This window comes from Hyperolius riggenbachi, chromosome 5, assembly GCF_040937935.1.
Source record: "Hyperolius riggenbachi isolate aHypRig1 chromosome 5, aHypRig1.pri, whole genome shotgun sequence".
Taxonomy (NCBI): Eukaryota; Metazoa; Chordata; class Amphibia; order Anura; family Hyperoliidae; genus Hyperolius; species Hyperolius riggenbachi.
Window position 1 is genome coordinate 430486264 of NC_090650.1, and position 27788 is coordinate 430514051.

The window sequence follows — 27788 nt, forward strand, 5'->3', positions numbered from 1 at the left end:
GCAGAAACAGCACAGAGGGGCCCAGGAGAATATAATTAATAGAATGGTATGCTTTTTATTGTAAGAATTTTACAGTACAGATTCTCTTTAAATGAAACTTGAAGTGAGAGTAATATGGAGGCTGCCATCTTAATTCTGTAATAAGCAATGCCAGTTGCCTGGCTTCTGTGCTGATGCTCCGCCTCCGACACTATAAGTCACTGGGCCAGAATGAGCAGATCAGATGCTGTGACTCTTGTGTGACTGCACTTGCTGCATGCTTGTGGCAGGTATGTCACTGAAACACAACTAAAGCCAGAAGCTCAGCATGACAGCCCGGCAACTGGCATTGTGTATAAAGCAATGAAGATGGCAGCCTTCGTATGTCTCCCACTTCAGGTTCCCTTTAACTATGAAATCATTTTTTGTACCTTAGAAAAGGTATTGTTATGTTAACTTGTCCCACAACATAGGATCAAATTTAGTTCAAAATTCCAAATCCCTATCCTGGTTTTATTGTAATTTTTAATTTTTTTCTTTCAATTCATCTTTACTGCCACTAGGGGGCTCCCTTGTGACATTGTGCCGTTCTTTCTGTGCGGCAGTATCAGGGGAAGTAGAAGCAGGGGGCTATTTGGCGCTCAAAGCAGAAATGTGGGTGCCCAGGCCGTCTATACTAAGTTTTTTGTTTGTGAAATTGAGATGTTATTGTTTTTGACATTTTTTGTCTTTTGTATTTACAAATAACATTAAAAACCTCCTTTCTGATGCATAACCCTAAACCCCCCCTTCCTGGCTCCTAAGCCTAAAACCCCTTCATGACACCTAACCCTAAAACCCCCCTTCCTGACGCCTAACCCTAAAACCCCACTTCCTGACGTCTAACCCTAACCCCCCCTTCATGACACCTAACCCTAAAACCCCCCTTCCTGACTCCTAACCCTAAAACCCCACTTCCTGACGTCTAACCCTAACCCCCCCTTCATGACACCTAACCCTAAACTCCCCCTTCCTGACACCTAAACCCTATAATTCCCTTCCTAATGCCTAACCCTAAACTCCCCCTTCCTGACACCTAAACCCTATAACTCCCTTCCTGATGCCTAACCCAAAACTCCCCTTCCTGTTGCCTAACCCTAAAACCCCCCTTCCTGACACCTTACCCTACCACCCCCCCTTCCTGACGCCTAACCCTAAAAACCCCCTTCCTGACACCTAACCCTACCACCCCCCGTTCCTGACACCTAACCCTACCACCCCCCCTTCCTGACGCCTAACCCTAAAACCCCCCTTCCTGACACCTAACCCTAACCCCCCTTCCTGACACCTAACCCTAAAACCCCCCTTCCTAACCTTATTATTATCAAAACGATAGATATCAAAATGGTAGTTTTCAAAAAATGAAAAATTTGTAAATACAAAAGACAACTATAACGTTCTAATGTTCTCAAACCGATAAAAAATTCAAAAACTATAACTTTCTAATTTAAAAAACGATATTTATCGGGCACCCACATTTCTGCTTTCGGCGCCCAATAGTCGATATTTGCATTAGCGCCTACGGTGGCACCCAAATTGTCCATTAGCCACGGGCGCCGGAATTTCCTGCTTCCCACTTTAATGCCCTCTCTGGGTCGGTGGCGACCTTTTTTTATGCTCAGCTCCGCTTGTTACCATGCATCTCCCGGCAGGTCCTAAGTCGTGATCTTAGGATGCCCCCTGCTGGTTCTCGATAATCAGCATACAATATTTATAGACAACACGCCAAATAAAAAGAACTGCAGATTCCTTCTTTTTTTTTTTTTAAATAAATAAATGAATAAATCATGCTTATTTTCTTTTGCGCTGCCACTGAAGAGTTTCTTGTTTTCTCTTTTCCTCGCTCTATAAATATTTTAGCGGCACAGCGAGCCATTAGCATTTATTCTGTGCGTATCCCGCTGCCGTGACCGCTTTCCCCCGGAACGCGGTGTTACTGATTAAGGACGGCCCATCCTACCCCAGCAAACTGCATGTGGATGGTTCCCCCGCTGCAGGCTTGTCTGCGATGTCACCGACTTCTCCCTTTTTACAGAGAGACTTAAAGTGACACTGAAGAGAACAAAAAAAAAACTTATGAGATACTGGCCCATATGCAATTCACTTTGTCTCTTGAGTTTTCTCCTAAATGATTCACAAACTTGTCATAAAATGCAGGTAAAGGAGAACTGAAGAGAGAGGTATATGGAGGCTGTCATGTTTATTTCCTTTTAAGCAATACCAGTTGCCTGGCAGCCCTGCTGATCCTACGCCTCTAATACTATTAGCCATAGCCCCTGAACAAGCATGCAGCAGATCAGGTGTTTCTGAGATTACTGTCAGATCTGACAAGACTAGCTGCATGCTTGTTTCTGGTGTTATTCAGATACTACTGCAGAGAAATAGACCAGCAGGGCTGCCAGGCAACTGGTATTGATTAAAAGGAAATAAACATGACAGCCTCCATATACCTCTTACTTCAGTTCCCCGTTAAGCCACCAGCAAGCAAAAAATATTCAAAATACATTTGAAAGTACGTTTTCCACCAACTTTTGGGTACTTTTTCAATTGTAAAATGTTGAAATGTTATTTTAAAGAGAACCAGAGATGAAGCAACCTCATGTATTTTACCTTATAAATCAGTGGGAACATGACAGTAAACACCTAATCTGCTCTTTGTTACATTGTTCTCTGTTTAATTTGCCTGTTATCACCTCTAAGATAAGAATCCCGACTAAGCAGTCGGTCTGGCTTTGCTACAGAATAATTATAGCTGAGACTGTGTTCTTTGCTGTCTTCAAGTCCAAGCCTGCCCCCTGCTGGCTTTGCTCAGGAATCATTATAGCTGAGTCATTATAGCAAAGCCAGAATCAATGCTCAGTCCGGGATTCTTATCTCAGCTAGATAACAGACACTTTTAGCAGTGAGGATGGAACAGAGAGCATGGTAAATGTTTTCTCTAATGTTCCCACTGATTTCTATGGTAAAATACACAAGGGTGCTTCGTCTCTGGTTCACTTTAAAGAGAAGATGACAATTATCTCCTAGGAGATAATTATGGGGAAAAAGTTATTTGCATATGATCCAATGAATTGTGTAGTACAGATAATTCATAGAACAGTAGTAGCAAAGAAAAGAGTCTCATTGCATCATTTTTTAGCTTTATTTTTTACTTTTTACTTTTTTGTATTTTAAACTATGAATCAGAACAGAGCTAATGACCCTTGAAACTCCCCTGCAGTAAAACCTTATCTGAAGCTGCCTCTCACTGTTTCTTTGATGTATAAGTGCTTTAAAAAACAGGACTGTCTCCAACCCAACTTGGGTCGGATGGCTCAGTGAAGCTCTTTTGCATAGATAACAAGTGAGGTTTCTTAAAGTGGATCCGAAATAAACTTTTACTCATTGCATAATTGTGTTCCTTTCCTATAGTTTATAGGGCATTCCTCAAGCCAAATACTTTTTTGTTTTGTTTTAATACTCTAATTCCCTATAAACTAAACAAGCCCCACCCACAGCTTCTTTTGTGCCTTGGCACTGTAGCAAGGGCTTATGGGAGCTCAGTCTGGGCAGGAAGAGGAGGAGGTTACTAGCCATTGATTTCAGAGGCAGAGGGGAGGAGGGAGGAGAAGAGGGGACTGCATTTACACACAGGCAAGCTGATAGCATCTCCAGCCCTCAGCCTGTGACAATGTGACAAACAGAACATGGCTGCCCTCATTGTATCACAGGAATAAATAATCACAAACTTTTGAAGCTGTTTGCAGCTAGATATGCTGTGTAAACTATCTAAATTTTAAAAAAGATATATAGACAAGTTACTTGTTATAGTTCGTTTTTCTTCTCGGATCCGCATACACAGCAAACCTAGCAGCAAACGGCTTCAATGGAATATGATTATTTCTTCCTGTGATACAATGACAGCAGCCATGTTGTTTGTAAACATTACACACAGGCAAGCTTATCTTCATCTTCAGCACTCAGCCTGTGAAAAAAAACCTAATCCCTCCTCCTCCTCCCCCCTCCTCCCCTCTGCCTCTGAAATCTCTGGTTAGTAACCTCCTCCTCCTCCTGCCCAGACTGAGCTCCCATGAGCCCTTGCTACTGTCTGAAAATGCCAAGGCTCTCTGAAAACCTGTGGGCGAGGCTTGTTTAGTTTATAGGGAATTGGGGTATTAAAACAAAAACAAAACAGTATTTGGCTTGAGGAATGCCCTATAAACAATAGGAAAGGAACACAATTATGCGATGAGTAAAAGTTCATCTCGGATCCGCTTTAACTCCTGTACTGGAAACAAAAGGAGACTCATATCTGTGCTACTAATGTTCTGTTTCTTAGCTGTACTACATATACAATTCATTATATCATACGTTTATTTTCACTTCAGATTCCCTTTAATGAACAGTAGATTCTATCACTGATACCGCATCTCATCTTCTGCATCTGCGGGTTGACTGATCTCGTTATCTATAATGGAACACTAATAGTGGTTCTTACGGGTCCGTTAGGAATGTCACAGCAGGTCTCCAGTTCGGCATGACGTGAGTCACAGTAGATGACGATACGCTGGAGATCGAACTGCAAAATAAACACAGACAGTGCAATCAGATCACACAGCTAAACAGACTGAAATAATGACAGACATAAAAGTAACGGAAGCAGTAGATTTGGGCGCATGAGACAAGTGGACAAAAAGGGCGCCCCATTCACTTCCATTATAAATATCGTTTAATGGGCGCCGAACAGGGAAAAAAAGGCGCCGGAGATTATTAACGTTTTAACAAAGGCGCCCGGAGATTTTTAAGGATTTATAAATATGTTTGTGATGATTTAACTTTACAAAATGAGCCCGTGACGAATAACGTTTATGAAGATACTAAGGCCTCAATTCACGGAGTTTTATCAAACACTTTATCAAACGTTTGATAAACGTTTGATAAATTACCTTATGGGTAAAATCTAATTTTGAATTCACTAAGGTGTTATATATTTATCGAATGTTTTACCGATAAAACGTTCAACAAATATATAACACCTTGGTGCGATTTTACCCATGAGGTAAATTATCAAACGTTTGATAAAGTGTTTGATAAACGTTTGATAATGCTCCGTGAATTGAGGCCTAAATCACTATTTCTAAAACATTTCTAAAACATTATTATCCACCCAAAAAAATTATTTACATTTTTTTATTTACATTTTTTATTTATTAATGTCTGTAAAACATTATTATCCATAGGGGTCTTAGGTTTAGGCACCACCAGGGGGGGTCTTAGGTTTAGGCACCAACTGGGGGGTCTTAGGTTTAGGCACCAACAGGGGGGTCTTAGGTTTAGGCACCAACAGGGGGGTCTTAGGTTTAGGCACCAACTGGGGGGTCTTAGGTTTAGGCACCAACAGGGGGGTCTTAGGTTTAGGCACCAACAGGGGGGTCTTAGGTTTAGGCACCAACAGGGGGGTCTTAGGTTTAGGCACCAACAGGGGGGTCTTAGGTTTAGGCACCAACAGGGGGGTCTTAGGTTTAGGCACCAACAGGGGGGTCTTAGGTTTAGGCACCAACAGGGGGGTCTTAGGTTTAGGCACCAACTGGGGGGTCTTAGGTTTAGGCACCAACTGGGGGGTCTTAGGTTTAGGCACCAACAGGGGGGTCTTAGGTTTAGGCACCAACAGGGGGTCTAGGGGTTAGGGATAGGTACAGGGAGGGTTTTTAATAAACGTAAATATAAGTTTTACTTTACAAACAGGGAAGATTAACGTTTTAAGAATTGCCGATCTCATACACATTATTTAGTGATTTATAAATTCTTAAAACACTATTTGTAAACGAAATTCTACACAATATTTCTATAAACGATATTTCCATTTAACGTTTGTACCACGCGCCCTTTTTTCCCGACGCCCTTTTCGTACGTATGCAAAAGTAACATGCCTACGGGCTATGGTCAGATACGTAGTAACTGATGTGTAGAATTTATTTATTTCACACGCCACTGTCACAAAACACAGCCAAGATTCGTATCATCTGCTTTACCCGACTCCTCCCAGGTCAGCAAACTGGATTTCTCACAAGCTTCTCTTCTTCTCTGGAACTCACTTCTATCAACTAATCAGCACTCTCCATCCCTCAGACCCACCACAGAAACTTAACTGACACAGCCATATAATCAAGTCCACTCCTGATACGGGTTAGCTAGTGGCGTACCTACAGTGGAGCAGCCCCTCCAAGTGCAGGGGGGCCCAGAGGTGTGTAGGGCCCAACTCCTAACCTATCCTCCCTCCGATACTCCAGATCAGGTGTTTTTGTGGATACACATGTTTTGGGTGTAAAGATCCTGATGGCAACACTTGTTGTATGAGCCTTGTGAGATGGGGCCCCCAGGCTGTGAGGGTCACCAAAGGGAGGCAAGGGAAGGGGTGTGATCATTAAGGGGACCCCATCAAAGATTTTCTGAGGGGCCCCAAGACTGGGGTTGGCCATGAATACAGCTGAAGAGGTGGTGGGCTCCAAACTTCATCTGAACACTTACATGATGCCCTCCACAATAATAAATAAGGCCAGTTTCACACCTATTAGCAGCAGTGCAGAAACCAACCTTCATATGACCCTGCACTACAGTGCAGCGACAGGATCATATGGATAGCCCCGCCCCCCTCAGTGACATACTACCTGCTGGGCAGGAAGTACATCACTGGGATTCCTGTCGGGCCACTTCGCACCATGCTCCCACCATTCATCCTTACTGCCTCGCCCATTGACTTATGCATTGCTGCATAATCCATACAGTAGGCATGGATCGCGTGGCAACGCTCTGCAAACTTTACAACAGGGAATGCAGTGATTTGGATACTTCTGGCGCACCGCGTTGCATCGCGTGAAGTGTGCAAGTCTCCATAGGCTTGCACGGCCCTTGCCGCGGGGATGCGGCGGGGAAACGTAGTGGGTAAGTGTAAAAGGGGCCTCAAATCATTACATCACTCCTAAGGAAGCAGACCGCTCTGTGGCCATGATACATGATCCTGCACACAGTCACACCCACATGTTATATTCCGATAGGCCGCCTTGACTTACATCTACGGGAACGCTGTCATACAGGCGCTTTCCGATCACCGTCTTCCCCTGGATGTCGATATTCTCCCGATCCTCAATGGGCAGAGTCATAACCAGCTTGCAGTCGATGTAGAGGGTGACGGCCTTTGACTGCACGCTGATGGCGATCTTGTGCCAGCTGCGGTCGAAGAGCTCGCTGACCTGAGTGCTGCGGAAGTTCGCTTTCACTGCATCCTTCGTGAGCCCCACCGAGCTGTACTCCAGAGCCCTGTTCTCGCCATCCAACCTCAGCGACACCTGTCATACCAACACATCACCGCGATTATTACATGCAACCGTCCGATATCACGCAGAGGAATTTACATATATCTCACCAAGCATGCCGGACATGTGACTTATTAACGGGGTAAAGCAAACGTGAACTAAAAATTCATCTGAAAAACAGGTAGTCCCCGGTTAACAAACGAGATAGGGACTGTAGATTCGTTCTTAACCTGAATCTGTTCTTAAGTCGGAACATTGTGCCATCTCTGCCCCCTGTACCTCCAGTGTCCCCATCTGCGTCACCTCTGCCCTCTGTACCTGCTTATACAAGTTTAAAAGCCATTTTTTCTTTACATTTTTTTTAAATCGATTTTCTCAAAAACTACAAGTCTAATTTGAAAAATTTTTTTTTACTTGTTCCCATGGAAACACAGAAAGAATCCATGCCATTCGTAACGGCACGTCCTTCATAATTCGGGTGTTCGTAAGTTGGGGACTACCTGTAATCCATTGCATGTGTAGTAGGAAAGGTAGATAGAATGTTCCTGCAGACTCACTTTCTTATCTTTAGTTTTAATCTGGTCACACACCTTTAGATTACCACCCGGTCTGGCAAAACCATCGATTCCTCTCTGATCAGAGTCAATGGACTGGGGGACCCAACAGGCGCCCACACAATAAAAATCTGTGTGCAGTTTGTAGAGGGATTTGATTAGATAGATTCCCTCTCTGCTCAGATGTTTCTACCGAATGACCAGTCCATGGAGTTCCCCTTTAAAGTTAACCCAGATTATATTAAACAATTGTATTTATCCTCTTTCTCCTAAAAATGACCTTTTTTAGATATCTCAAGGTTTATTTTATATTACAAACTAGACTGAATGGGCTTGATTCACAAAGTCGTTCGCAAAGTCGTGCGCAAAGTCGTCCCATTGCGTTTAGCACGCAATGTGACGCGCCTGAAGGTTTACGCGCGTAAAGATTTACATGCGCGCGCAAATGCGGCAAAGTCTATGCATTAACATGCGAACACCTTCTTTAGCGCACGCACGTAAATCTTTACATGCGTAAACCTTCACGCGCATCACATTGCGTGCTAAATGCATAGCGCCGTGAAGCTATGCGTTAGCACGGCTTTGTGAATCAAGCCCAATGTGTTATTGTCTTTGCTCAATGGCAGTCTATTGTGTTTCCCAGAGCTAAGTATCCCAGAGCTAAAATACTTAACCTATTGAACCTTCCCTATTTCTCCCCCTCCTCTCAGAAGTTGTATTCTGCTAGGAAAACGTTTATGGCTGTAATTAGCTTATCAGTGATGTTTACTATTTTCACAACAAGGTACCCACAGAAGCTGTCACTTGCATGCCTGAGAAATAACTATTTCAGGCAGCAAAAAAACAAAACCTAAGATAGCCTTGTTATTAATATGTCACATGTCTCCTCGGAAATGGCATTGGCAATGTGGCTTTCCGTCAGAAATTTACACTACAGGTACACTTTGTGACTTCTGATTGGCTGTTACAGCTTTCTGTGATTTGCTCATCATGCCAGTCCCTGTTTGCTCTTTTTGAAGGTGGCCACTAATGATACAATTTGACAAACGAACGTTTACGAACGATTATTCATATCGAGGATCGGAAATGATTGTTTGGAAGCACTAATAGACAAAAATCTCCTAACCAATCCCATCAGATTGACAGGATTGATCCAAAAATTGGGTGGATTTCATCAATCTGATCGGATTGGTTTAAAGATTTTTGTCCGTTAGTTGTGCAAAACTTTAATTTCCGGTCGTTCATGCGAATAATAGTTCACAAACGATCATTCACCAAATTGTACGGTTAGTGGCCACCTTTAGTGAAGTGGCTACTGCAGCTCACAGGAAATCAGGGAATTTTACACATCAGATTCTGACATTACCTGCGGGATTCCGTATTTATCGATGATCTGCCAGACGTACCAGTCTTCCCGTCTGGAGGTCTTTCTGAACCTGAACGTTGTTACAAAGGCGTATTCATCCGGAAGACCTTGCGGGAATATGTCTCTGCAAATCACACACAAAAGGATATTATCAATCGCAGTAATTCACTGAGATTTGACGCTCTGCAGAGAATCACTGAGATTCAGAGCTTTATAGAAAGTCACTGAGATTTGGTGCTTAAAGTGAACCAGAGACGAAGCACCCTCATGTATTTTACCATATACATCAGTGGGAACATTAGAGAAAACACCTACCCTGCTCTCTGTTTCATTCTTCACTTCTCAGCTTGCTTGTTACCAGCCCTGATAAAATCCCCGACTGAGCATTCAGTCTGGCTTTGCTCAGGAATGATTATAGCTGAGTCTGTCTTCTCTTTTCAAGCCCAAGCCTGCCCCCTTGTGACTCTGCTCAGGAATCATTATAGCTGAGTCATTATAGCAAAGCCAGACTGAATGCTCAGTCTGGGATTTTATCAGGGCCGATAAGAAGCAGGCTGAGCAGTGAAGGATGAAACAGAGAGCAGGGGAGGTGTTTTCTCTAATGTTCCCACTGATGTATATGGTAAAATACATGAGGATGCTTCGTCTCTGGTTCACTTTAAAGAGACGCTGAAGCGAAAAAAAATGATGATATAATAAATTGGTTGTGTAGTACGGATAATTACTAGAACATTAGTAGCAAAGAAAATATTCTCATATTTGTATTCTCAATGATATAGTGTTTTTTATAACATTGCATCATTCTCTAATATTTGCAGTTTACACACTACCCAGCATTCTAAGTGATTTTACAGGGCAGGCCAGTGTACTATTGACCTGTCCTCTGCAGAGAGAAATAAAATACAGTGACTGGCAGGTGAGATAATAAGCTTTAGAAGACAGAGCTCTCTGCTACTTTGAAAGTCGTGGCGCTCAATTGCTCTTTTGCATAGATAACAACTGGAGTTTCTTAAATCTTCCTATACTGAAAACAATATTAGACTTACGTCTCTGCTCCTAATGTTTTATATCTTAGCTCTACTACACATACAAATCATATCATAATTTTTTTTCACTTCAGTGTCTCTTTAAGGCCTTGCTCATATCATACGCGCTTCCGTGCGCATTTCAGCAGCGCGTATAGTTTGCGACACACAAGAATGGCAGAAGTGCATAGACAACACTTCTGCTGTTCACATCATAGGCGCTGCACAGCAGTGTGATGCGCTATTGCACTGCTGCAGGTATTTTTCAGGAAAGCGCAGCATTGACCCATTCACTTTAGTGAATGGGATCAGCAGCGCATAGCAGTGCAGATGGCTTGTGATCGTCCGCATTGCGTTCCGATCGCACGGCCATTTTGTGCTCGTAATGTGAATGAGGTCTTACAGAGCATTACTGAGATTTGTTGCCCTACAGAGATTCACTGAGATCAGGTGCTCTGAGGTCAGTGCTATATAAATACATAATACAAATAGGGTAGGACATTAGACTATGACTATGGTAGGATTAGATTGTGAGCTCCTCTGACAACAGTGACATGACTATGTACTTGTAGAATATGTCAGTGCTATATAAATGGTAAATAGTAATAATGTTATGTAATATTTCATTATTCTTGTAGCCTGATGAAGCGAAGAACATTCTTTGCGTTTGATCTGAATCAGATGGTATCCATGTCTCGGTGATCTGGTGTGAGCGCAGTAAGTTTCCTGGGAACACACAGAACCCCCGCCGCGTTATTCTGTTCCTCGGTGCCCTTTGCCTCCCTCTGCCACAGAATTCATTAACATTTGACATTTTTAGGTTGAGTCTCTTCCGCTCGGCATAAACAACGATCAGTATTTTGTGGCGGGGAATGGGGTGGGTGTGACGGAATGCCACAATTGCCTCATTTCCATAGAAGTAGGGCTGTGAGCGGCCCTGCTGGGCGCCGGCTGGAGAGATGGGCCACAATAGGCACAGCCCTGAGCCTAGGCCGGGCGCTGCATAGAGCATGTGGGTGCTCTGCTGGTGGCACAGCGGTGTGCCAGGCAATATGTTAGGCCAGGCAGTCACATCACCATACTAGGCCATGGGAAAATCATAGAAGATTGCTTATAAAAGTGACAGCCAGAATTCTGAATTCAGGACCCCAGTGCTGCAAGGCGAGACTGCGATCCACATCGTGCTGAAAGTGCCCCAAGTATTAAGTAATGGTACCCTCCAGTATTATATAGCCCCAGGTAGTCATTAGTATAGGTAGCCACTGCCACTCCCCCACCAGTATAGGTAGCCAGCAGTAGGATCCCTCAGTACAGGTAGTCAGAAGCCGCTGTGCACAGTGTGAACTTAGCCTAATGCTACACTGAGTGCCCCCCCCCAAAAAAGAGGCACCCTTTAATGAGTTGATCCACCTTTAGCTCTGATCAAAGCAGATATCCTTCTTGGCATAGTAGGCAAACGCAAGGGGGGGGCAGGAAATTCATCACTGGGATTCCCATCCGTCCGCACATGCGCGCCACTCCACGCACCCGTTGTTCACACTTACTGCATTGCCCATTGACTTGTATGACTTCGTGATTCCTGCGATAGCCACGGTTCATGCAGTAACACGCTGCAGACTTCAGGGGCAAACCCAGGATTTTCAAGGGCGGGGATTCCTGAAAGGCATCCCCCAGCCACGCACAATACAGTATAATAATATGGTAGGACATCATGCTGGGTACACACAATGCAATTTCCCATCCGACAGATCGACAACAGGATCGATCAGGAGCAGTATGGGTACAGATAATAATGAGGACAGCCGACATCGGTAATGAAGGGGAAAGTGAGGCATTCACCCAGCAGCACACAAGGCTGTGCTCATACCTGACTATTAAGTTCCCCAGAGCTGCTCCATGCTCTGTACACATGCTGCTGCTCCATGCTCTGTACACACACTGCTGCTCCTTGCTCTGTACACACACTGCTGCTCCATGCTCTGTACACACGCTGCTGCTCCATGCTCTGTACACACGCTGCTGCTCCATGCTCTGTACACACGCTGCTGCTCCACGCTCTGTATACACACTGCTGCTCCATGCTCTGTACACACGCTGCTGCACGCTGCTGCTACATCCAAAGTCAACAGTAGCAGGGAAATAAAGTGGGCGGGGCTGTGAGCTGCAGGATGCCTGCAGATATTCTGTTGTCTCTGCCTGTCCCCAGACTCTGCACTGGCCCTGGTCTGAGGGGGGATTCTGGGCAGCTGTAATCCCTCCTGCGTTTGCCTACGGACTTTCCAATGGCATTGTGGTGATTTGGATACTTCCATTGCTCCATGTCACATAGCGTCCACTATGCAAGTCTCCATAGACTTGCATGGGATATTGTGACTACCTGCCGCAGGGAAGAGCACCACGTCCATTGTGCAATGGTCTTTATACTTGTTTAGTGGTTCTGGGTGTGGATAGTCAATGATATGCAAATAATTTTGAGTTGATGCGGGGTTATTCAAATTTTGTATGCAAATTTATGCAGGTTGAAAATGGAGCAATTGAATTTTACATCAGCAGGATTCGAGTGGTGCATTTTCGAGCTGCATAACTTTGCATACAACATTTGCACAATGCTGCATCAACTCCAAATGATTTGCCTCTCAATGACCATCCCTAGTTCTGGGTCGGGTATTCTGCTGGCCCCTTTTGGATGTTGATTTAGTTTAACGCAGACAGTGCTTCACTTACTCGGTCCTCTGGACGATGGGAAACGTTCCGAGACGCACATAGGAGCTCTGCACTCCGACATCTTTCCCTCCAAGCACCTCCTTCACGTTGAATAGATCCATCAGATCAAACCCTATAACAAGATCATTAAGGAAGAAGCAGATTACACACATCAGATCAGACCATTGATCCATATATCTATGGACACACCCTAAGTCGCCCATGCATCAGATGATGTATGGGCAGATCGACAAAAAGACAGATTTCTCTCTGATCAAACTTGGGGAGGCACAGTGACTGTTGGGGCGTTGAATTTTCGTTGCGTTTGTCGCTCGCCGCAATATCGCTTGCCGTTACCGCTGCGCAATTGACCGACCACAATGGACCGATATCTGGTTTCATGTCCGACCGATGAATGTGATAAATTTTGGCCTGAAATTAGTTGCATCGTCGATCACTTGGCAGCACCGATTTTCATCCGATTATAATAACCGAATTGGATGGTCGATCAGCCGCCAAGTTGCCTGACGTTTACAGAGACACTGACACCTTTTCTCGCATTGCGGGATATTCACTAAACTGCGGCAAGCAGAATAACATGCGTGGTGAGAGTCATTCTCACATGCTTTTCACAAACGGATCATCAGGGGGTGCTGTATGACTGATATTGTGGCGAAACCCCTCCCACAAGAAACTCTGAGTACCGTGGTACTCCTGGCAGTTTCCTGTCTGTGAACCTTGTTGCATTGTGGGCAATAGCTGTTTACAGCTGTTTCCAACTGCCAAAACAGCATGCAGCAGCTACATCACCTGCCAACAGTAAAAATGTCACCATGTAATAAATGTCAGAATGTAAATCAGGGATTTAAAAGATTTTACAATGGGAAAACACTGACTAAATCATTTATACATAATTATTGTAAAAATAAAGAACTTTTGTTATTACATTTCCTCTTTAATGCACGTTAAGGTGCCTATACATCTACTATTTTGCGGCCCGATCGACCATCTAATGTGATATGGTTTCTAAACTGATGAAAATCAGAGCAATATGCCTCCCCGATCGATTACTTGATCAAAATGGGTCGAATGCGTTGATCTGACATACTGGAAAGATTTCGGTTGAAAGTTCTCTGGTAACAGCGTTCAATTTTGCGATGACCGACGTACACAATGGACCCCTGGCGGCCGTCCTCCAACTTGAGAAATGTTCAACCATCCCCCCCACCCGTCATGATGTATGGGCAGATTGACCATGAGATGGATCTTTCTCAGAATGACTCATCAGAAAGAGATCTGTTGGCTGCCCATACACCGCAGGTCAATGCCCAGGAACCGGCCTAGCAACACCTCCTTCACCGCCTGCCTGGCTGTCCACTAAATATAAAGTGCCCCCCCCCCCCCCCCTGGTGCCCCTTGCAGTGTAAGGTGTTACCTGTCCCGCAGGCACAACTTGCGGTGTCATTCGCCTTCAACCCTGTTCCCGGGAGCGCCAGCGGGTGGTGCGTGTACCATGTTGGACGTGTGTAGCATCACACACATGCCAGGTGCCACACGGGGGTGACAGCTGAGGAGTCTACGATTTGCGCCAGCAGGACAGGTGTGAATTTAAACTGCACGGGCACAAGGGGGCGACATTTTACACTTGGGGGCAGGGGCGTAACAATAGACCCTGCAAGGTATGCAACTGCAGGGGGGCCCAGAAGCCACAGGGGCCCAGTCCTGAGAGACTGACAACTAAGGGCAAGGAGGAAAAAAATTTCTGCTCTTTGCACGGTTGTTCTAATGACTGCATCTACTTAGCCACTGATAAGGAATCATGCAATGTTTTGCAGACAAACATTTGTAGACACTCCCTATTCGGTGTTCAGCAGGGTCTTGTGTACGGCCTGCTCTACCCCTCCCCAACGGCTGTGGCCTGTAGTGATACTTGAGGAGACTGGGCACGGAGAGAAGGCCCCCATCCAAAGTTTTGCAGGGGGCCCCCGTGATTTCTAGTTACACCCCTGCTTGGGGGGCATCGGGCAGGGATCCGTCACGTATGTCGGTCAGTGAGATAGAGCACACGGTTACCCCCTCACACCCGATCAACCACATTAGACCAAGATTTTTCAGCATGCTTGACTGATACATTCAACCGATTTCAGTGCAAAATTGATCAAATCATCGGGAATGTTTATTGGGGGACCGATTTTCATTAGATTCAATAGAATTATTGAATAGGATAATCAATCGGGCTGCGAAATTGTTAGATTTATGGGGACCTTGAAGGACAACTGTAAAACGCGGGATATGGAGGCTGCCATATTTATTTCCCTTTAAGTAATACCAGTTGTCTGGCAACCCTGCTGATCCTCTGCCTCTAATACTTTTAGCCATAGACCCTGAACAAGCATGCAGCAGATCAGGTGTTTCTGACATTATTGTCAGATCTGACAAGGTTAGCTGCATGCGTGTTTCTGGTGTGATTCAGACACTACTGCAGCCAAATACAGTAGATCAGCAGGGCTGCCGGGCAACTGGCATTGGTTAAAAGGAAATAAATATGGCATTCTCCATATCCATCTCACATCAGTTGTCCCTTTAAGTATGCTAACTCTTTAAATAAGGTTTTGTTTATGATACAGATAGTATGAGTTTACAGAGAGACAAATTCAGCTTCTCATAACCTTCACAACAATCGCGCTTTTCATGCGAGACCACCATATGAATTTATACAGCTCCTCTTTGTTCTCGGGACTGCAGCCTAATATTTACATGAATAATGGTGAAATGTATGCTTGGCATAATATTCCCCGCTAACGATCCATCCATGTAGCCGATGACTAATCTGCGGGTCCCTTCCGCAAGGTGACCTTTCCCGGAGTTCCAGGGGTTGAGGGACGTCATTTATTTCCCAGAAGTAAAAAAAAAATATAGCAGCCCTGCGGCGTCTATACGTTGAGATTAGCCAAAGTCAGACAATAAATAATTGTTCGGTGGCAAGCCCTGACTCCGGCATATTCCCCCATATATTAATAGTAATGTGTGCTCACTTGAACTTTTGCTGAAATGTTTTGAAAGTTGTCGAATGGCATAAAGAATGCCGTCAACAATATGCGCATAATGAACCAGAGTCCCAGCCTATAACTAGTTCTGCGGAGCACCTCCATAAGATTTAATTGGAAGGGGCATGAGAATAGGAATAATGTTTTGGCAGTTATTCTTTTTTGTTGTTGTTGTTGTTGTTATGTTTTGCCAGTAAGAAATTATTCCCTGTAAAAAGTTGTAAATCCTTCTTGAGGCGCTGTCTGTCTTGTCAACTCTCTGACTGGTTCCTGAGGAATGAGACTGAACTCTGTCATATTCATTTGTTTGTTTTTAACTCACAGAGATGAGACAGATCAGATTTTAATAATGCCCAGCAGATTTAGAATCTCCGGTTATGAATGTGCACCTGAAGTGAGAGTAAAGCCTGGTAACACACATTGCATTAGCCAAATGCTTGTTTCAGGTGTAAGATTCAGATACTACTGCAGCCAAAGAGATCAGCAGGGCTGCCAGGTAACTGGTATTGTTTAATAGGAAATAAATATGGCAAGGAAATAAATATTCCCTTTAAAGGGAACCCGAAGTGAGGAAAAGTATTTAAAACAAACACATGACATAGTTGCAAATGAATATTACATACTAACCTCACTGTCAGTTCCTCTCAGAAGCTCACCATTTTCTTCTTACAGTGATCCCTTCCAGTTCTGACAACATTTTGTCACAACTGAAATATACCAGTTGCTGTCAGTTAGATATCAGCAGCTGTCAGCAAGGTAATGTCCATGTTTCCCTATGGCTCAAGTGGGTGATATTACAGTTTAACAGTGTGCTGACCAGGAAGCTGTTATGGGGTAATGGTCCCCTAACAGCTTCCTGGTCAGCACACTGAGGCAGGCGCGGAGCTAGGGGGGGTCGGGGTAGGACAAGTGCCCCGGGGCGCCGGGTCCCCAAGGGCGCCCAGCTGAGCTTCGGGTTTTTTTTTTTTGTTACGGGGCTGAGGGGAGCAGCGCAGAGAAGAGAGAGAGCTGTGCGGACGGTGGGGAAGGGGGGCCATCTCCCCCCTCCTTCCCTCACCTTAGTGCTCTCTCTCTCCCTCGCTGTCCCCTCCAATGTCTGTCCGGTGGCTGGCAGCGGCGGGCGGAACTCACCTCCGTCTCGCTCCAGCGCCGGCCGGAAGTTCGGGTGCGCAGCCGCTGCTCTGGTCTGAACCAGACCGGAGTAGCGGCAGATCCATCCGGCGCTGCGACGAGACGGAGGTAAGTTCCGCCCGCCGCTGCCAGCCACCGGACAGACATTGGAGGGGACAGCGAGGGAGAGAGAGCAGCTCTTCCTCTTCTCTGCGCTGCTCCCCTCCTGCTGGGGAGGGGGACACCTGGCTACCTACTCTGGGCACCTATACCTCTGGCTTACTCTGGGCACATATACCCCTGGCTACTGGCTACCTACTCTGGGCACATATACCCCTGGCGACCTACTCTGGGCACATATACCCCTGGCTACCTACTCTGGGCACATATACCCCTGCCTACATATATTGGGCACATATACTCCTAACTACATATACTGGGCATATACCCCTGGCTACCTACTCTGGCCACATATAACCCTGGCTACCTACTCTGGGCACATATACCCCTGCCTACATATAATGGGCACATATACCCCTAACTACATATACTGGGCATATACCCCTGGCTACCTATTCTGGGCACATATACCCCTGGCTACCTACTCTGGGCACATATACACCTGCCTACATATACTGGGCATATATACCCCTGGCTACATATACTGGGCATATATACCCCTGGCTACATATACTGGGCATATATACCCCCTGGCTACGTGGACTGGGCATATATACCCCCTGGCTACATATACTGGGCATATATACCCCTGGCTACATATACTGGGCATATATACCCCCTGGCTACGTGGACTGGGCATATATACCCCCTGGCTACTTATACTGGGCATATATACCCCTGGCTACATATACTGGGCATATATACCCCTGGCTACATATACTGGGCATATATACCCCCTGGCTACATATACTTTGCATATATACCCCTGGCTACATATACTGGGCATATATACCCCTGCCTATATATACTGGGCATATATACCCCCTGCCTACATATATTGGGCATATATACCCCTGGCTACATATACTGGGCATATATACCCCCTGGCTACGTGGACTGGGCATATATACCCCCTGGCTACATATACTGGGCATATATACCCCTGGCTAAATATACTGGGCATATATACCCCTGGCTACATATACTGGGCACATATACGCCTGACTATATATACTGGGCACATATACGCCTGACTATATATACTGGGCACATATTATTCTCCTGGCTACATATACTGGGCATATATACCACTGGCTACATATACTGGGCACATATACCTCTGGCTACATATACTGGGCACACATACTCCTGCCTACATATACTGGGCACATATACCCCTGGCTACCTGTTCTGGGGACATCTATACCGCTGGCCACCTATTCTGGGGACATCTATACTGCTGGCCACCTATTCTGGGGACAACTATAGACCTGGGGCTACCTATTTTTGGGGAACCACGTCAGATTGAGTGTATTTTGGAGAACTGCTGCCAGGTGAGAGGTGTCTACCATATTAAGGGGGCATTCTACCTATTTATGTGAAATGCTGTCTATTTATGTGACTCATGACTGCTGAATTTGTCTTTTTGGGGGCCTCATGGTTACTGAATTTGTCTTGTTGGGGGCCTCATGATTTGTTGGGGGCCTCAAGATCGCTGAATTTGTCTTGTTGGGGGCCTCATGATTGCTGAATTTGTCTTGTTGGGGGCCTCATGATTGCTGAATTTGTCTTGTTGGGGGCCTCATGATTGCAAAATTTGTCTTGTTGGGGGCCTCATGATTGCTGAGTTGGTTATGTTGGGGGCCTCATGATTGCGGAATTTGTCTTGATGGGGGGGGGGGCTCATGATTGCTGAATTTGTCTTGGAACATGCTGGAAGGTACATACTGAGGGAGGGTGGGTGAGCGTGAGCCTGCTAACCTCCATATACATTTGGCTCCACCCATAACCACGCCCACAATTATTATGTGACCACGCCCCCTTTTGGCGCGGCGCGCTCGCAACCTTAACTTTGGGGGGGCGCATTAATAGTCTTTGTCCCCGGGCGCTGAAAACCCTAGCTACGCCTCTGCACTGAGGACGGAGAATTCCATTGATCACAGTGGACAAATGGGACGCAGGAGAGGAGTAAGAGATTGAGGAGTAGACTACACAGGAGGTAAGTATGACCTGTGTATGGTTATTTTGACTTTTCATTTTCAGTTCAGGTTCTCTTTAAGTTTAAGGGATTTTTTTTTAATGCAGATCGCAAACACTCTGCAATGTGATTGGGATTTTTGCCAATTTTAACTAGCGCTTTTCTATGTGTGATTTTATACATTTGTAAATTTCAAATTTAATGGAGTGCATTTCCATTTTTCATTTTGCTATTAAAATAAAAAGTGAAACAGGAAATTGAAAATAAATAAATAAATAAAGTGCATAGCTCGGTGTTGGTATGCAAATGTTTGCACCTCCATTGGCTTAAAAAACACTCACGTAAAAAAAATGCAGCAGGTACAGTATTTGCATTTTGGGGAAAAATCAAACAGCAATGGAAGTGGCGCTCTGCTATGTGTATTCTGAGGACGGGAATGTGATTGGCCAAACAAACACTTATGTTCCAAACATCAGATCAGCAAATTGGAGCGCATGCAGTGGAAATTGGAGGATGTAACCTTATTAAAATGACCTAACTGCACATAGAAGTATACTTACACAGTTCAGTTCCCCAAAACGTGCCTCTCAATCCTCTGAAGGCTCCTCAGACCTCAGTACCTCATCACTGCTGTCTGCTCAGCCCTTTAATTACTGACATGTAAATGATACATAGTTTGTGGCTGTTAATATTCAATTATAGCATCGAATGTATGTCATTAACTACAGAACCTGCATACTGTAGACATCTCAGTAATTAAAGAGATGAATTGGAAAATTGAGACCTCATCTACAGCCACAAGCAGTGTAAGCCAAGCGGTCTGCAATGGCAAGACTATTGGTTATAAAAATGTTAAACATCACTACTTCCTCCATTCACTAGGTGGCACTGTACTAAAGCAGTTGATCTCTCAGTAAATTTCAATGTACCACTAGAAAGTGGCTTAACCTGTTAGCAGCTTCACACTCAAAAATATTCTGTCTGAAACTGTCTGCTGGTGCACTCTAATGCTTAGTGCAGCCAAACGAGCGGGTGGCAGGGAGCAGTTATAGTTACCTGTTCCGGACGGCATCTTCTCTTCCTACATCGGCGGCGGCTCTGAACGTCCGGCAGGTCTTCTGGGTCCCGATCACATCCGATCACATAATATGACGTGATCCGGATCCAGGAGACAGTGTCAGCTTTATAGCTGATGGAAGAGACCCTCTATCACCCCTCTTTCACCACCGGGTGGTGCTGTAACGCTGACAAGGTCTCCTAGATCCTGATCACATGTCATATCATGTGATCGGAACAGAGAAGACATGTCGGGATTACATCGCCACCGCAGTGGAGTAAGAAGCAGCTGATCCAGCTGTCCGGACAGGTAACTATAAAAGTTTCCTGCTGCCCACTTTGCATATCCTGCTAGCTTGCCAGGCTGAAGAAGGCACACTTATAAATAAATATGCTAAACATAAATGTATCTTCTTAAAATAGAAAGTATTTGCAATGATTAAGCTTTATGTGAACAAGAAAGATTTCCCATGATGCATCACTGCTGAATATGAAAATCATTCCTTTGTGTCCCTGGAGGTTAGACACTCCCCTAGAACCGCTGAAGTGCACAGTGTGCCTACAGCCCGGTACACACAGGTATATTTGGCTAGTCAATGACTGGCCAAATCTACCACCTCCCTGTAGTGTGGATGGCAATCGCATTCTGAATGCTATTATTGGTTGTGTAGAGAAGCTCTCATGCTGCATGCAAATGGTAAAATTGGTCAATGCTTGTCCAACCTTTAGGTGGCCACACACGATACAATAAAATTATATGATTTTCACTGCAATTCGATAAATATGATCGGTTCTACCGAAAAAAATCAAAAGCTTTTTTTTTCATTCGACTGAAAAATCCGATTGGATTTCCTGTTTTTTTTTCTCCCGATTTTTCTCAATCCAAAATGCTGGACATTTTTCTTCAGTTTTCTAAAGATTGTATGGTGTGTGTTAGATTGTGCATTTATTAATATACACACAAGCAATTTTCTCAGAGTTTCCAATCATTTATATCATATTTGGGATAAAATTGAACGTAGGTGTGTGGTACATTGGTCAGATTTTTGAAATGTTACAATCAGTCAGAAAAATTGATTGCAATTCTTGAATTGAACAGATATTTAAAAAATTGTATGGTGTGTGGCCACCTTAATGGTGGCCATACATGGTACAATTTTTTCATACAATCTTACCATTTCTATGTAATATAAGGGTAAATTAAGTGAATATACTGAAAGGATAATTTAGGCAGTTCCCTTATATTACATAGAAATGGTAAGATTGTATGAAAAAATTGTACCATGTATGGCCACCATTAGACACACTTTGCGCTCCAGCCATTCTGGGGGCGTGTCTGGCTTCCACGGCCATAAAGAGATGATTTGCATATTCAGCAGCGATGCATCATGGGACATCTGTCTTGCTCACCTAAGGCTGAATCATTGTAAATAACTTCTGTTTTAAATTTTAAAAAAAAATGTATATTTTAGATGTCAAAGGAGAATTAGGGCCATATGCTATTACCTTTTCTTTTGAGTTTTCTCCAAGTTTTTTTCTTATCTTATGGAAAAAATAGCTTTTCAGCACTTCGCAATTGAAAAGGTACTAAAAAGTAATTAAAAGGGTCCTATCAGACCAATTTTGAGAAATTTTTGGATAATGGGTGCTTTAGAATTATTTGTTTTCTCCTTGGAGAAAACTCAGGAGAAAAGTTAATTGGCAGGGGTGTAAGTACAAATGTGGGCTTTATAATCTTTACACCCATAGCAACTGTAGCCACAACAACACCTGAAGAACAACTGATATAATTAATGGACAACTTTATCAGAGGGAGGGAAGGTTAGTAGTTGGGTTTCCCCCACAGCTCTGGCCCCCCTGCATTCACAGGTGCTGCCCCCCTGGAGTTTCGCCCCTGTTAATAGGGTATAACCCACAGTCTCTAAAGATGTTTCTTGATTAGAAAGTTTCAGATAAATCCATTTTCGAGCTAGTGCTCACAGACCTTTGTGTTCAGTTCACTTCCAGTTCACGTTGAGTTCATACCCCGGCTTTACTAGTGAATGGGAAACTGACTACAACCTGAACTCGAACTGAAAACAAAGGTCCCGGGGTTTACAAGCCCAAAATAATAAACTGCATTCAAACTCGTATTAAACTGAATCAAAAAGTGTCTGTACTCCAGCCATTAACAGACCAAATCAGGAGCCAAGACACCCGCCACTTCCTTCACCATGGACCGTCATCGCTCTCTAGGCACAGTCCTCTCAGTGAAGTCAGTCTGTGCCCAGCCCCCTTGCAGTCTGAACAGCAGGATGATGCAATCCCAAGCAGCAGCCCCACCAGCAGAACTTGTGCCCAACCCCCTCCTCCGGTCCAGGTCACATGATCATGTTTTTAAGACTTTGATAGGCTGGATTATTAGGCAGTATATTTACATTTCCGTATTCGAATGGATTTTTTTTTTAACATACCTGGAATTTCATCTCTCTCTCCATTCTTGTGTTTAAAGCGATCACCCTCGACTCTGACATTAGGACAGAGGACATCTATAAAAAAAAGAATAAAAAGAATGAATACGTTGGTTCACCCAGCACCGGGGATGGCCAATGTCACACACCAACATACAGCAATATATAGCTATAGGGAAAAAGAAAGAAACCAGGGAAATTATCATCAAAACTGGGTATCCTGAATCATTTACTGAATTCTACTATATGTCACTACAGGGCCTCTTTAACCTTTTCAGCCCCCGGGAATTGTTCACCTTATGCATCAGAGCAATTTTCACCTCCCATTCATTCACTAATAACTTTATCACTACTTATCACAATTTATTGATCTATATCTTGTTTTTTCCGCCACTAATTAGGCTTTCTTTGGGTGGTACATTTTGCTAAGAATTATTTATTTAGAAATGCATTTTAACAGGATTAATAAGAAAAAAATGGAACAAATTCATTATTTCTCAGATTTTGGCCATTATAGCTTTAAAATAATCCACGCTACCATAATTAAAACCTATATATTTTATTTGCCCGTCTGTCTCGGTTATGACACCATTTAAATTTCGTCCCTATCACAATGTATGGCGCCAATATTTTATTTGGAAAAAAAACGTGCATTGTTTCCGTTTTGCGTCCATCACTATTTACAAGCTTATAATTTAAAAAATGTTTGTAGTATACCCCTTCAAATGCATATTTAAAGAGACACTGAAGCGGAAAAAAAATATGATATAGTGAATTGGTTGTGTACTATGAATAATTACTAGAAGATTAGCAGCAAAGAAAATATTCTCATACTTTTATTTTCAGGTATATAGTGTTTTTTCTAACATTGCATCATTCTATAATATGTGCAGATTACACAACACTCAGCATTCAAAATGATTCTTTCAGAGCAGTCTGTGAAGTAATGACCTCTCCTCTAGCAGAGAAAAAGTAAACAGTTCACTTACAGTTGAGATAATAAAAGTCAGATAACAGCCCTCTCCATGACTAACTTAGTCGAAGAGCTTAATGGCTTGTTTGCATAGAGATAACAACTGGAGTTTCTCAACTCTTCCTGTACTGGAAACAATTACACTGATGTATCTGATCTTAATGTTTTATTTCTTAGCTGTGCTACACATACTAATCATTCATAATATCATCATTTTTTTTCGCTTCAGTGTCTCTTTAAAAAGTTTAGACCCTTCGGTAACTATTTATGTCTTTTTTTTTTTTTGTAATTGTAATTTATTTTTCTTACCATTAAACATTTTATTTGGGTAATATTTTGGTGTGGGACATAAACAGTTAATTTTTAATGTTGTTTAATGTGTAAATTGTAATGTAAAAAATATGTACATGTAGTTTTACTATTTGGCCACAAGATGGCCACCTTCGTTTTTGTTTTCCCTCCTTGTACTTCTCGCTAAGCGGAAGTACAAGGGGGATGCGGAAATTTTTTCCGGGCAGAAGAAATGAAGCCTCACGGGTGAGGGCTTCGGTTTTTCTGCGGGGGACACGGAGCGGTGATTGGGAACCTTGTTGCCTTTCACTGATCCCAGGGCTACCGGGGGACACCACGAGGACACGGGAGCGCGCCTAAGCGCAGAAGAGCAGTCGCCCGAGTCTGGGCATCAGAAATCGTTAAGTATAACTTCCCCTGGCACTATCAGGTCTATTAATAAAAAAAAAAAAAAGATGGCGAATAAGATGCTAATAATTACATACAAATTTAAAGGATACCTGAGATGAGAGGGATACGGAGGCTGCCATATTTATTACCTTTTAAAGGGAATCTGAAGTGAAAATAAACTTATGATAAATATTGATTTGTATGTATGTGTAGCACAGCTAAGATATAAAACATTGTTAGCACAGATATGAGTCTTATATTGTTTCCAGTACAGGAAGAGTTAAGAAACTTCAGTTATTATCTATGCAAAAGAGCTTCTGTGAGCTCTGTAACTTGTGGACAGCACTGTCTTTTGAAGCTCTTATCTCAACTCTCATTGTTTCTTCTTTGTTTATAGGTTTTCTGCAGAGAAAAGTTACCGGAGCAGCAGACATCGGAGGACGGCGGCGTGGGAACGATCCAGGCAGATGGGGCTGGAGGAAGCCCCAGGTATGTATAAATCTTTTTAGTTATGAGAGCTCTGGGTTTCTTTAAACTATAATAAAACAAAGCAGAAATAATGATCATTTGAACTTTCCTGCAGTGAGAGCTTGTTCACACACGCTTTAGGCTTTTTTTAAGCAATGGCGATTTTCAACAAAATTGCAAAACGCTGGCATCAGCGATTGCGATTTATGATGTGAACAAGGCCTAAAACCTTATCTCAAGTTGTCTCTCACTGTTTCTTGCCTGTTTAAGTGCTCCAGAAAACAGGACTGTATTCGGCCCAATGGCTTTGAAGAGCTCTGAGAAGCTCTTTTGCGCAAATAACTGCATTTTTTAAACTCTTCCTGTACTGGAAAACAACATGAGACTCTTTTCTTTACTACTAATGTTCTATTCCTTAGCTGTACTACAAATACAATTCGTTATCTCATAAGTTTATTTTCCCTTCAAGTCTGCTTTAAAGTTCCTCTTTATTGTATACAGCTTGGAGTCGGGCCTGGTGTAAAACCAGACTGGCCCTTTAAGACTGCAGATATCACGCCCCTCTCCCGGCGACTAGCTGATCCCCGCCATTATAAATAGGCCCAGTAAGTAAAGGTCTGGTACATCACTAAGCTGAGCTCCTGCACTGCCCGCCCATCATTATATCCTGTCAGGCCACAGCTCTACAACAATCACTGTGGAAGCTGAAGTGGCGACGCCCCCTCTGTGAAGCGGTTAGACTGGCACTGCGGCTATTCCTGGCGCACACACACCGCCTGTCATCTTACAGTGAGGCGGCTCTGCCACGCAGCTGTTCCACTGCTCAAAGCTGTGATTTGCTGGAAGCGTCGGCGCTGCCAGTACAGCCAGGAAGTCTTGTCTTACTGTACTTATTACATTTATTTATCTTTTCACGCCTGATTATAAAAGTTCTGCGTGCGGATTACAGACGACTGGCGACACCGGGAAATGTGGGGTAATTAAAGGGAACAGGAGGTGAGAAGTACAGTATATGAGGCTGCAGAATGTATTTCCACTTAAACAATTCCAGTTGCCTGGCAGCCCTGCTGATCTCTTTAGCTGAAGTAGTGTTTGATTCAAACACCCAGTGCCGTTTTTAGGCATAGGCACACCAGGCAGATGCCTGGGGTGACAATTGTAGAGGATACAGCCAGTTCCATTAAGAAAGGAATGGAGGGTAATTTTAATGCATACATGAAAGAAGGAGCCTAAAAGAAAGAGGGCGCAAGGGATCCCGGCTAGTAGAATATTGCTAAAATTAGCAATATTCTACTGCTGGATTCCGATGTTTACCAATATTTTACAACGGCTAAACCTAACCCTACTCTCACACAGAACCCTCCGTCTACCGATGCCTAATCCTAACATTTCCCTGGTGGTGCCTAACCCTAAGACCCCCCTGGTGGTGCCTAACCCTAAGACCCCCCTGGTGGTGCCTAACCCTAAGACTCCCCTGGTGGTGCCTAACCCTAAGCAGGGCCGGGCTGAGGCATAGGCTGGAGAGGCTCCAGCCTCAGGGCACAGTGTAGGAGGGGGCGCACAATTCATTCAGCTGTCATTCCTAATTGTGTTTGAAGCAGAAAGAAATAAGAAAAGGGGATACATAGCAGTGACTGCAAGCCAGATGACTAGATATTAAGGTGTTGGGGAGGTTGTGGGCCCTGTGGCACCTCTTAGTCTAATAGCAATCAGTGTGTGACAGCTGGGGTGGCAGGGATGGAGGGGCGCACTTTGGTGTCTCAGCCTTGGGTGCTGGAGGACCTTGTCCCGCCTCTGACCCTAAGACCCCCCTGGTGGTGCCTAACCCTAAGACTCTCCTGGTGGTGCCTAACCCTAAGACTCTCCTGGTGGTGCCTAACCCTAAGATCCCCCCCTGGTGGTGCCTAACCCTAAGATCCCCCTCCCTCATGGTGGTGTCTAACCCTAAGACCCCCCGTGGTACCTAACCCTAAGACCCCCTCCCCGCATGGTGCCTAACCCTAAGACTCCCCCCGTGGTGCCTAACCCTAACATTCCCCTGGTGGTGCCTAACCCTAAGGCCCCCCTTGGTGGTGCCTAATCTAAAGCCACCCCCCCCTGTGGTGTCTAACCCTAAGACCACCCCTGATAGTACCTAACTCTAACATTCCCCTGGTGGTGCCTAACCCTAAATCCCCCCTGGTGGTGCCTAACCCTAAGACACTCCCCCCTCCCGGGGGTGCCTAACCCTATAGACCCCCACCCCAGCCAATACCTTAGCATTCCCCTTTGCCGCAAAGCCGCAATTAGTGGCAAAGCTTGTAAGGCACCTGGGGGGGGGGGGGGGGGAGTAGAGTTAGGAATTAGGTGGGGGGATCATAGTAAAATATTGGTAATTAAATTGTCAACATTTTACTACTAGTGGTGGCACCCAAATGAGTTATATCTTTTTAGATGGAGAGTTGAGTTACATGTTTTGAGGTGGAAAAGTTTTTGTTGTATTATTTGAGCTCATTCAGTTTTTCTATATGTTTTGAGAACATTCAGTTTTTGTTTTGTAACATAGTTTGAAATGATTCAGATTTGTTTTATGTTTTGAGACTGTTCACTTTTTGTATGTTTTGAGATGGTTTAGCAACTTTTTCCTATATCATTTGAGACAGTTGAGCTTTGTTATAACTTTTTGGAGGGTTCCATTCATTACATCATCTGAGTTGCTTTTGTGTTGTTTCATTTGACTTGAAGAAGATTTGTGCCACCTTGTTGAGTTATTGGGTGGAAGTCCGGCTTCCTAATCCATCTATTAGATGCTGGGTATCGTCTGACGTCTTCTAATGAAGACAAAGGGCCAAGAACAAAGGCCTAGCTCTTCTTCTCCTCTCTTTTGTCCACTTCTCTTTGGAACAGT

General features: G+C 44.1%; 1 protein-coding gene across 2 annotated transcripts in view; it reads right to left on the reverse strand.

The window, feature by feature from the left end:
- Positions 1–27788, reverse strand: part of COL22A1 (collagen type XXII alpha 1 chain) — a 483118-nt gene that overhangs the window by 297619 nt on the left and 157711 nt on the right. For both annotated transcript variants that reach the window (XM_068238069.1, XM_068238068.1), the window contains exons 4-8: positions 22783–22857; positions 12980–13091; positions 9231–9354; positions 7068–7343; positions 4496–4576 (exon numbers count right to left, since the gene is read on the reverse strand). In XM_068238069.1, coding sequence (XP_068094170.1) covers positions 4496–4576; positions 7068–7343; positions 9231–9354; positions 12980–13091; positions 22783–22857 — 668 coding nt within the window. The remainder of the gene's footprint in view (positions 1–4495; positions 4577–7067; positions 7344–9230; positions 9355–12979; positions 13092–22782; positions 22858–27788) is intronic.